A 12,193-nucleotide genomic window follows, 5' to 3' on the forward strand; every position below is an offset into this window, starting at 1 on the left:
TCACATTTGTCTCATTTATCCCAGAGAAGTGGAGATATTGCCTCACAGATGAAATCAGCTCAGGTCTCCACCTCTTTTTCCAGTAAAGGGCGAACCCTTTCTCTCTAGGCAAAACAGAAGGAGTGGGCTCACAGAGACCACAGCATCCTTTGCCGCTCCGGGCTTGCCCAAGCTAAAGAAGAGGGTCTATGTGTTACTCCGAAAGGAATTTCTCTGCTTCCTGCTGCTTGCCATTCCTGGCCGCTGCAGCCTGCTATACATCAATGTGTGTGCTCAGCAGGGGAAAAATGCCGCTGACCGAGGTGGTGGCTGCGAGATGAAACAGGCTGATCCACACAGTGGTTTCTTCTGTCCTCCTCTGAATGCATTCACTTCAGGAGCCCCTTTCTCGTTACAGCTGGAAAAGATGTAAACAGAAGCCAGTCCCAGCTGAAAATAATTCTGCTTATGTCCTGTGTGGAGCCTGCTTGACTCCCCTACTGGTATTGGCTCCTGATGGTGAACTAGGTTGTCGCTCAGCACTGAGATCACAGGCAAAGTTTGCATATAGGGTAGTCACACAGGACACCCACTGAATGCATTTCTTCCACTTCACTGGAAGCTCTAATGGCTTTAGCAAACAGGTGGAGCAGGATTGTATCATATCTCATGGAATAAGCCACGAGAGGGAGACAAATACCCATGTGGTCCCATTGTGGGCTCATGCCCTTAAAGCCTAGGTGGGAAAAGGTTTTCTCAGCTCTTGAGAGGTTTCAAGGGTTCAGATTAGTTCCCTAACCCAAAGTCAAAATATCAAAAAGCCTCAAGAATGAAACATGGAGAAATAAAATACATGTCAGAAAAACCTCCCTTTTACGGTTTGAAAGCATTTCATTTCCCCTTTGGATTAAAAAAAAAGGTTAATTAGTGCTCATTCACAGAATCATTGAAACATGATACTTTTAACTTCAAAAATATGAAGTTTGCACTTTGGGACCACATTTTCTTCCCCAAGCAACTGCTGAATTTGGAGAGATGGTGAAATCGAGCCCTTCCTACAGTTTTTGGCTCCTACCAAAAATATGTAATTTGAAAGTTCCTAAGAAATCTCAAGAGACACAGAGCTAATTCAATCATAGGATACAATGGCTGCCTTTCATGTCCTCAGTGTCTCTGACATGAGTGAAAAATTAGTCTGGATAAACATAGAAGATTTTTATCTGGAGAAAGAAACTTGAAACTGTGAAGCACAAGAATGAGGAGGTAGGAAGAACAAGGCTCATACGTGACCCCCACCTGCTCTAGGTGCCTACAAAAGATGCCACAACAACTTCAGGGTTCAGAAGAGCTGCTGACAGTGTTCAACTCCATGATGCAGCCCATGGAGGAGTTAGCTCTGTGGAATAGGGCTTTAGAGACACTTACTCCCCACATTTATGTCCCAAAGCACAAAAAGTACAGGTTGTGTATCTCACTGCCAGGCCACATCAGTGAAGTATTTAAATTCCTGCATGAGCCTCAGGGCTCAAAATGCTGAAAATAAGATCTGGCTGTAAAGCAGGACAAACTGGGCCCATAGCATAAACATTTCTCATGTGAGGTAATACCTGACTTTTCAGGTCAGTGGACAAAAGAAATGTGGTGTAAATATCTGTGGCTGTAGGTGAAAAATTCACCCACTATGAATTCGGTCTGAAAAAGGTAGTCAGTGGAAATTATCGTATGGGAATGGCTGAATGTGAGACACCATTCGTCTGTACAACCAAAATAAAGCATTAATGTGAGAGCACACAAAGAAACGGCATAATGTGAGATAAAAACTCCTCTCCCGCTCAACCCTGTGAGGCAGACTGAGGTTACATTAACAGTAGCAAACAATACAGTGCCAGGCCCATTCTCTGGCAACTCTGGCATGGTCCAACCCCAGCCGTGCTATCAAACTCTCTTAGCCTCCAGAGTACCCTATGGGGTATGGCTGCAGACTTTTGCTGGTTTCCATGTTGTGCTTGGGAATTGTTTGGGAGAAGGCTATTTGGCTTGAGCCAGAACATGCCAGAGATCAGTCTAACAATTTAACAACACAGGCAGTTAGTTCAGGGCCATTGTCCTTGCTATGTCATTGCTCTATTTACTAGTATAGATGTAGCCTCATATGCCAGCTACAGGGTGACACTTCCCATGTTCCTCCTTCTTTATGTCCAAAGTCCCTTATGTTCTGGAGCATTAATCAGGATTACTATCTGTGCTTTTAAAAAAGTATAAAAATAAACCCGGGATCTTTCAAAAAAGTCCATCTGTGACTGCCTGGTTCTCTGTGCTGCTATTTCTATAGCTCCGAGTGCTGAAGAATGGCAAGAAGGAAGGAGGCGGTGATCCAGTGCCCAACAGCTTTCAGGAGCCTAGAGGGTATTTCAAATGTTCCAGTGGACCATGGTATTCTGTTCCCTGTACAAGGCAGCATCCATGGCTCATTGCTTGTGGCCCTCTTCCTGCCAGCATCTGACATGGCAATGTCAGCCAAGGCTGCACAGGGTCATTGGCACAGTTACGACAGCATGAGACTTACAACAAAACATCAGAGCCATTTCTGTCAGGCAGAGCACTTCTCGATGAATGTACTAATAAGCCCAGGGCCCGCTTCTCATTTTACACTGACATAACTGCACCACTCTCAAACGTGCTACAGAAGGTTGTGAAATCACGACCAAGCCCTTGAAGTCATGTGTGATTCTCCCAAGCTTTGCAGTCAGGGCACGCATCTTTGCTTTGTGTAAAAGCTGGGGTGAGAACCGTATTCACTTTGCCCTTTGGAGACAGGAAAGTACCTGCAGCAGACTGCATGGTAAGGTTAGAGACCAGCAGTAACAGGGCAAAGATCAGCTGCAGTGAGACCTAATTACTCTTACGGTTCCTGTTGCTGAAGATTGTTTTCCGCTGTGAAGTTCAGGGAAGTTTTGTCCTCTCCAAAGAAACCCCATGCTGCTCATTTTGAAATCAGTGAGAATTCAGTTTGTCCCAAAAGAGGGACAGTCAAGCCTTCTGAGTGAAGAGAGAGCTCTGTTGGCCGGCGTCTTGTGAACCTGAGGTGTTGTTGGAAGAGAGATGTCTTTAAAGACCCCAGCATAACTTCATAAAGCATTTTTTTCCCTTCTGTCTCCTTCCTGTATCTTCTACTACAGCGCAAGTGCTACACTTTTTCCAAAGGTAACCCATCAAAAGAAAATTTCTAGAGAGTTCCCCACCCTGTCAACAACTGGTGTTCAGAATCTCTCCCTCTGCAATGTGTTTATGTGGGGAATGGAATTTTCTAACTAGAGAAAAACACAGCAAAAGGTACCCAATTCAGATCGGGGGAAGAGGAAACTCAAGAGTTTCTCCTTCTATTCCACTGCATCCCACAAAAAATATTTAAACAGTTTTTCAAGATAAGGAGTTGGGGGAATGTATTCACTCTCCTAGCAAACAAGGAAAGACAAGAGGCTTCTCTAAAGGCTACACTGCAAAATACTGGCTAAGTGAACACCACGCAGTAAGAAATTAAACTTTTCTATGTACTCATAACAACCTTTAAAAAACCTTCCTGTATTTTAAGATGTGGTAATGGGGATTTATTGACCAGGACTGCTAGATGTGTGTGAATACAAGCGTGCACATGTGCATACACACACATACTATATTATTTTTTTGCTGAGCATCTGCTTGTCTGGGTATGTTCATATAATTCTCACACTTGAAGCTCCAAGGGGATGAGAATAATATCAAATGCTCACACTCTTATCCTCCAAATGCTGAGGTGGACTACTGGGAACCCAAAAGCATCCTGTCTCAAGTAAAGGAGAAGTTAAGTAACATTAGAGGTGGAATTAATAACAAAAAAGTTTCATTTCATGCTTAACCCTTTCCACTTGCTTCCGTGACCTTTTGTAACCACAGCAAGTGTTAGGAGCCCTGAAACATTGGTTTGTGGTTTGTTTACTCGAGGATGTGGGGACTAAGTCATGTTGATGTTGGGTTTTCTTTCTTTCTTTCTTTCTTTTTTTTTTGTCTGTGTGTTGTGCTTTTTAGAAGCACTGATAGAAGAATCCTTATCAAAGGATAATTTTTTACCACCCTGAAGGATCTTCGCAACCTAAGGCACTGCTGACTTCAGTTAGTAGAACAAATTGATTTATGCAATATCTCCATCTAGTTACTCACTATATTCATTCCTATTTGAAGCTGGAGGTCTCAGCTCCAGTGCTAAATAAAATGAAAAGTCCATCCATCTAAAGCATCTTAAATCTAACCCTTTGCTTTGCACTCATTCCTGGTCCTCCCATTGCTCTCACAGATATTCAGGCCTGCAGCAGTGATGTCCCCTTCAAATTATTGAATGTTTTCTCTCCCCTCAAACCCTGTAATTAGCAGCCTCATTCTTGCCTCTTCTTTGTGCCACCTCCAAAACTAGCTTGCTTGCTAAAACTTTGGCCTCTGTCCTCACCGTGCTTTGCATCAAGTGTGTTAGCTTATTCCCATTTGATTTTACAAGCCTCCCTTACAAACTACTAAAACTACCATGGACTAAATCATCCACCTTGTCCACAGCAGTGATTTCATTGCCCCAGCTCAGTAAAGCTCTGTAAAACTTAACCCATCCTAAAACGATACGCTGTGTCCCCTTTTGCTAGAAGGAGCACTGTTGTATTCCAGCTGCCATCCCATCTATCAATCCCCATACTGCTTCAGGTCCTACCTTGTACAATGCTGTCTTGATCCAGCTGTTATTGAACTCCTCCTGTCACAAGTATCTCATCACTTTTCTCATCATAACCCCTATCTCCTCCTTCTCCCACAGACCCTTGAGCATACCTACTCTTCCTCAGGATTTACTTCAGCTGGCTTGGAAGCATAGGCCCTCTTTCCCCAACTAATTATTTTTTCTTCGTTGTGCTATAATTATAAGAATACACACGTGTCTGTTTTAAAGGAATCCATATCCCGTGTCTTTAATAGAGCACAGATGTTAATGCTGGCAACTCTTATTGTTCAACATATTCTCCCATCATTGCTTGTTGTTTCTTATACTATTTCTGATCTGATAAACAGCAGAGGGGAACAACTTGTCTATCATAGTCACTGGCCACCACAAACCTGCATGGGGCCTTAATACAACAGTCTTAAGCCACTGCGTGGGCCATGCTGCATGCAGTTGGTGATTACGTCGACTTGTGAGTAAGTGAATAAGAGGGACCACTACTGCTTCTCCTCCATATTTCACTATACAGCCCTGACTTTGCCATGCCTGGCAAGGCTGGCATGCAACCAGTGCTGATCTTCAGCTCAGATTTTCAGTAAGATAGTTCCATAAACACAATGACATCATGTCATGACATCATTACTTTCCTGTAGGTTTGAATCAGCTTGCTTGCTCTTACAGGAAATTATATATATTCACTGCTCCTCCAATTTAATTGACACCAGGGAAGTGCCACACACATTACTTTCAACATTTCGCTCTCAAGTGCATGAACAACATTCCCATAATCCATTAGGTACCCACCCAGAACAGACTTTGTCATCATACAAGTAAAGGCAGCTAAATAAACAGAAAGGTCAAGTTTAGAGTATAAAAGCTTGAAAAATTCACAGTATTATTTCTGGGGGAAGGGTGAAGCAAAAACTACAATACCTTGTGCTATGGGGGCTTCTGGCCTGATTGAAAACACTAGCCGCTATGGTAATACAATACTGGTGCCAAGAGACCAAAGTTTTAGTGTCTCCCTCTCCCCACATCCTTCCTAATATTATCCATGATGTCATTGCACCCTGGACTATTCATTTTAGTGTTGACTGGAAAGGATTTGCAGAAGAAAGAATAATACTGAAAACTGGAAGTGCATTGTATGAGATGAGACAGATAATGTGAATTAATGCATAAAACTAAACATGGCAGAAGGAAATCAAAAGAGACGTTCTGCATTGTTTATGGACTACAGGACAGTACAGAAAATCACACACCTAAGATCAGCATCTCTCTTGAGGGCCTCAGTGAAACAAAAGGTTGAGAGCATTGTATTTATGGGTCAGATCAGGTTTCACCTAAGATTCCTCCCTTCAGATCAATTTAGATCCAACTCTGTTCTCCTGCTCCACCAGCAATAAACACAGAAAAACATTCATATATTTACAAGAAGTGTTGAAAACCTCATTATTTGTTGGAAAGGAGGGGCAGAGGGTAAAGGGTAAAGTGTCATAGTTTACAGCCATGTGTTTTCAAATAGAGGCTAACGTATGCATACCGGCACTCACTTTTTACACACCAGTGCCAAAATACTGATTAACTGCAAAGTGATCTTTGCAGTGACACTACACACAGAGCAGAGGCCTTAAAATCAGGGGCTAAAATGATATACTTTGGGCCACCAGTGTTGTAAGTTGGAAATAACTTCATGACTCTCCCTTCACTCCTAGCAAAGATGGCTTTGCTGAGCTCCTAGTTCAGGACAGAAACTCCTGCTTGACTCTAAACAGGCATCTTCATACACCAAGTTCTAGACACATATGTAAACCTTGCCGTCTCAAGGCTTTTGTGTGACAACATCTGGGAATACATTTATAGGATTTTAATTCAAAGGGTTGAGTTACGCATATGAACTAACACCCTGCGTCTGATCGCTGAGCAAGCTGCAGTGCTACAGTCCCATCCCAAAACCTGCAGACATCATCTATACCAGCCCTGTCAACAGTACATGCACATTTTAAAAGCATCAAAGTGTTTTCCCCCATTTTCTAAGAAAAAAGAGCCCTTACAACACATAAACAAACACATAGAAAGACACAGACATACTTCTTTGCATGATTTCAGTAAAAACATGCTTTTCTTATTAAACTGTGCTGCTATCCTTTGAATATAAGCATCTTCTTTCCCAGGAAATCTATGGCTAAGTATGTGTGAATACTCATCTCAAGGGTCTGCCCTTGTGGCGGCTGTGGCCACCCCCAGAACTTCTCACCGTGTATGTGTGTGAATTGCCTCATAGTTGCGTGTATTCCTCCCTTCCTTTGGATTCCCTAGCCATCTGGGTGCTTGCCAAGTATGCTGGTTGGTCACCTTATTAGCAACAGAAGTGGGACTTGAGTCCCAACGAGACTCTGCTGGAAGTTGGAAGTATCCCCGTTGACTGCAGTGGAGTTTAGCCCGCTTCCACTACTTCAGCAAGGGCTTCCTAGTTCCATTATCAGATGGTTGTGGACTTTGGTTGCTTTAGTCCTGTGGACTATTGAGAGCTTTCGATTCCACCTAACTTCAGCACAGACTAAAGGCACTCCATTGGCACTAGATAAACCCTTTATAAGCTGCAGCTAAGTGTATGTGCCGCTCTCTCTCACTGGTTCCTCCATAAGGCAGGTTCACATACATGGAAATTTGACGGGGTTTCAGTGGCAGAAGCAGATTCCTGACAAACCATGCTCCAGCGTTTCCCTGGAGCTGCAGCTTTCCCAGCAAGGCTACCATACATTCGGAGTCTGGATCTGTGTTTCACCCCAAGCCCCACGCACCATGGCCAGGCCAAGCGGCTGGTGACTCCAGCACGGTCTGGCACCAGCCGGTCACCCCTACGCGGGATGAGGCTGAGCTTTACCAAGAAAGCTGAGCTCATGTTTCCAAGAAGCAAAGAGAAAGGGAGAGGTTTGAGCAGAGTGTTGTCATTGCCGGTGGTTTCTTCCAGGCTGGCAGTAAACTTGGGTTGTTTATTGGATCCCAAACTTTCTTTGCATGTACACAGGAAAACAGATGCTTCCCGCTCCCAGGCCCCGTGCTCGAGCCAGGCTCCCTCCGCAAAACTCGCAGGTAGGGTACACAAACAGGGCAGCAGAGACATCGCTTCCTGCCTCCGGCTGCTTTGAGCTGGGGATATAACATTATCTATCCCGCACATCTCTTTGGCCTCCTTGCCAGGGTATCAGGCTGGCTCACAGCGTGCAGCTTGCTTTTCCCGTGCGGTAGGAACAGCTGCTGCCTCTGCTCACAAACAGGGAACAGAGGCCGGGGCTTGCGAGCACTTTGGCTCAAACAGTGTGCGTGGGGCATGGATGAGAGAGCTGGGAAGCAAGCCAGGTATCCCAGAGCCTGAGCAGGTGGGTGCCCTAACTACTAGGTTACCTTTCATCTTCCAGCATTAAAGGCCTGGCACGGTCCATCCATAGCTCTATCTTCAGTAAGCCTCAGGTGCAGCCCTCCATTTGATTCATTTATGCCAGCAGCAAATTAAATTTCAGGCTCTTACAATGAATTAGAGAAGTGAAGGGGAAATAGAGCACAAACTCATGTGCCTGGACATATGCTTAACTACGGGGCTTCAGGATGGCCACCTATCACAGTCTCTTGCCTCTTCTTCTGAAACAGTGGGTGCTGGTCCCTGCCTGTGCCAGGACTGTGATTTATTGCAGCTGTGTGCCCTTCTGTGGTCCAGAGAGGATCCTTCAGCTTTCTGCCCAAAGAAGGTCCTCACAAGTGACACAGGTTGTTTGAGAACATGATGCACTCACTGTTCCCCTCTCCTGTGACATTTCTTTACATAAGCAGTTGAATAGCAAAACATATCAGTGTTCATTGCTAATTTTGTTATTTATACTGAACTGCCACAGATGGAGACTGCAGCACCATTCTATCTTTAGGGCGTAGCGCCTGCCTGTCCATACAGACAATTGGTAATTAGCACAAGAACAATTTGTTTATCTATTCTCAAGCTCAAATAAATAGGAGAGCCAATTTTCTGTCAAAATTCAACTTCCTCCCATTGCCAGATCCCCAGGTTAACTGCTTAATGAATAGAGCTCATCGCTTCAGGCATTTAGGTAAAGACAAAGGTGTCTTTTAAAAGAATTCCCGTTAAAGAAGATGAAATATGCGGTAAAAAATAACAGGTTATGTACTGAAGGGATAGCATTTAGACCACAAGAATCAGGAGCACAGGCAAGATGAAGAGCACAGGGATGTCAAACAGAGGCGTAGAAAGGGACCAACTGGTATGTAGGGGAGGTGTGGTGTATGTATCCTGGTTACTCCTGGCATGTGCACTTCCTACCAGTCCAGTGAAGGCACTTCTCCAAGTAAAATCCCACATGTGCACTAAGATGCACTTGCATGGCTCGGATGGCAGGACCCGGCCCAAGGTAAACACCACACAAGCCAGAGAGAAGACATGGCATAATTGTTTCTATTCTTATTGCTCATTCCAACCCTTCTTTGTTTTCTATTATTCCCTATACCTACCCCTGAACTTAGAGAAGAGAGGAAGAGGCTTTATGAATAGATGGACTCTGTGAGTTGGACAGGGTTGGCCCCTGTTCCCTCTCTCCTTTCCCCCACCACTGCTGATGGGAGGGCTGCTGAAGGACTGCTCACACTCACTTTAAAGGTCAAAGCAGTCTGTGTGGAAAAAAACAAACAGCCTTTGTCTTTCTCACAGTTCAGATGTTTTCAGCATCTGAAAGTGTTCACTTAGTCAAGGTTGCAGGTGCAGCTTTTTTTACACACATATGAGTGTACACACATCCATATGTTACAGGATGGGAAAAGCAACAGGAACAAATAAGAAAGTTTTAGAGGTTACTGCTATCAGGCAGCAAAAGTGGGTCAGATCTGAGGAATTCTGCCTGGCCTCCATTTCTGATCATATGGGTCCCAGTGATGAGCTATTTGCTTATTGTCCTACCACTTGGACAATCTTTATTTGACCTTTTTATCCTCCCATCAACATCCAGGAAGAGGATAAAAGCTACTAAATAGAAGTAAACTATTGCAAATACAATGGCTGGAAAGAAATAACTAATGAGGAGGTCCTTCTTTTGTCTTTCAGCTCACAACTCCAAATTTCCCTGTAGTGGTCAAGCTGGGACATGCTCATGCTGGAATGGGAAAGGTAAGTAAAAAAAAATACGGATAGTTCAGGAAACAGATGATGTTTGGCACAGCATAGATATATGTGGCACAGCATTCCTGTGATCGTACATGGTGTGTGGCCAGCCAGCGAAGGGGTTAAACCTCCCCACAGCCTATCTGGGTTGCACTGGCTGTTCCTGTGGGAGAAAAGGCCTTTTTCCTCTGTCACGCACTTGGAGACAGGCAGTGGTATCGGGCTGGAGGCTGTCTGGGATGTGGGAAGGGGGGTTGTGAAGAGTGGGGGAAAAGCTGGCTGGGCTGAAGTCATTAGGCTCGTCTTTTATATATTTTCTCCTCTCCTGAAAGTGGTAATGTTGTTTATTCAAGCACCTGTAATGTGCCGCTACACCCCATAGCTCTCACAATGAGAAGCAGTGGCACTGGTCCTTTTGAGCACATTATGATGACCTTATTCAAGAAAACGGGAGCCCTTCAGTTATTTTTTTCTTCCTTGCAAGGAAGAACAAGACCTTACAAAGCAGAGTGGCTGGTTGCCTGCCAAGGAATCCTGAAAAACAGTTCACTCCCCAGAAGGACCTGTTTGTTTTTCCCAGGCTCTCTGGGATCTTTATTCCCTCAGTGAATTAGCAGCCCCTGTTTCTTGGGGTGACTGGGCTCCCCTTTCAGTGAGGCATCGCTGCTACATGCCTGCTGCACTTTAGCCTCCTCTTTCTTGCATATACCTTTTAAAAAAGCATTCCCTATCTGTCTAAAACTTGATTTGTTCAGAAGCAGGAAATTCTGATGCATCATCTCTGAATCTAAAAGAGTGGTACGTGGACTTCGTAACTGATACCCCTGTCACAGTGCTTCCCTAGAGCAGACGCTCCTCCCAGCCTCACACTTTGCCTGAAAATTATATATAGGTATGCCAAACTTAAACTTGGTGCAGCTTGTTTGCTTGCGCTCTGGAAACAGAAGCCCTTTCTGGCTTTCTGGATTGCACATGGAAGCTCTCATAATCTTTCTTGCTTTGGTTGCAACGTTCCCCTGTCTGGATGGTAGCTGCCGGAGAGGAAGTGGGCTCAGATCCTTCAGCCAGTGGTGGAGTTGGCTTTCAGCATCAAAGCACAAACATTTAAATAAGCAGGAAATGTTTGTTAAAATATCGGTGCTGCGTATGTTAAACAGGCAGAGGTGTCATTGAATTAAGAGTACATGTGGACAGCCTATAGCTGCTCGTTAAGTGAGCCACTGAACATGTCCCTAGGAAGGATTTCATTAGCAAAATCGAACCAGGACAAACCAGGAGGAAGAAAGCTCTCCCTGAGGAAAGGTTTCAAGTTCCTTGAGACCCTGCAATCCTGGATCTCTCTGACTGCTCTGCAATTTCACTTGTAATGTAGGGAGGGCTTCATGTGTCTCTCTCATGCACAAAAGACCCTTGGTGGCTACAGAAATGAGGGTAGAATCAGAGAAAAGAACCCCAATCTTAACAGTGTTTCCAGACAAAACTCTCAGCAGAATATTTAGCTATTGTCTTCTGCACCAGACACCAGATTTCTTCCACCACTCACTTTCCCTCCCATTTTATTCTTTAATGATGTTGATTTTTGCTGTCATAAGTTATAGAGGAAGAAAGTTTCTATTCAATTTCCAGGCACAATTGTACGCAGTGGTACAAGGGGCATATCTAGGAAGTCGTTCCAGATGGAGATAGGCTGACAGCCAGCATCTTAGAAGAAAGAATTAGTCTGAGGCCAAGTTTACTTTAGTCCATTATGAAATCAGGGACTACTAGGAAAGTGTGGATGTGGGCACAGAGTTTCAACGGTGCTCTGTTCAGTAGATGGGGAAGGTGCAGGAAGGAAGGGTTGTTGACCTTATGGTTTTAGTTAGGGCTCTTCTCCAGCCACAAGCAGCCTGAAGGGAAGTTGAGTGATTAAATTAGTCTTCTTGAAGTCCCACTGCATTTTATTACATAGAGCAAAAAGAGAACAGAGAAAGTGAAAATAAAATAAAGAACAAGTTGGTTGGTTTAAAAGACAAGTAACAGGAATTTGTTTCATGTTGAATACAATAGGGTTCAATTACAAGTGGGACTGACAGAAAGAAACCACAGAAAATGTCATGAGAAATACAGATAAGCAGAACTATGGGTATACTAGGAAAGTAACACCTACAGGTAAAAAAAAATAAAAAATCAAACCTCCAATTAAGTAATTCAGAAGAGGAAAGATTCCAGGAGACATAACAGTGGTTTTAACCATCATAATGTAAAAGCAATAACCAATGATGATAAGAAGATTACAAAGAGCTAAAGGATTTTTTTGCATTGGTCTTCAGAAG

At 44.0% G+C, this 12,193-nt stretch overlaps 1 protein-coding gene across 2 annotated transcripts in view; it reads left to right on the forward strand.

The window, feature by feature from the left end:
* Positions 1 to 12,193, forward strand: part of SYN3 (synapsin III) — a 176,707-nt gene that overhangs the window by 133,537 nt on the left and 30,977 nt on the right. For both annotated transcript variants that reach the window (XM_075051079.1, XM_075051078.1), the window contains one exon: positions 9,822 to 9,884. In XM_075051079.1, coding sequence (XP_074907180.1) covers positions 9,822 to 9,884 — 63 coding nt within the window. The remainder of the gene's footprint in view (positions 1 to 9,821; positions 9,885 to 12,193) is intronic.

Source organism: Buteo buteo, chromosome 19 (assembly GCF_964188355.1).
Source record: "Buteo buteo chromosome 19, bButBut1.hap1.1, whole genome shotgun sequence".
In the NCBI taxonomy this organism is placed as follows: domain Eukaryota; kingdom Metazoa; phylum Chordata; class Aves; order Accipitriformes; family Accipitridae; genus Buteo; species Buteo buteo.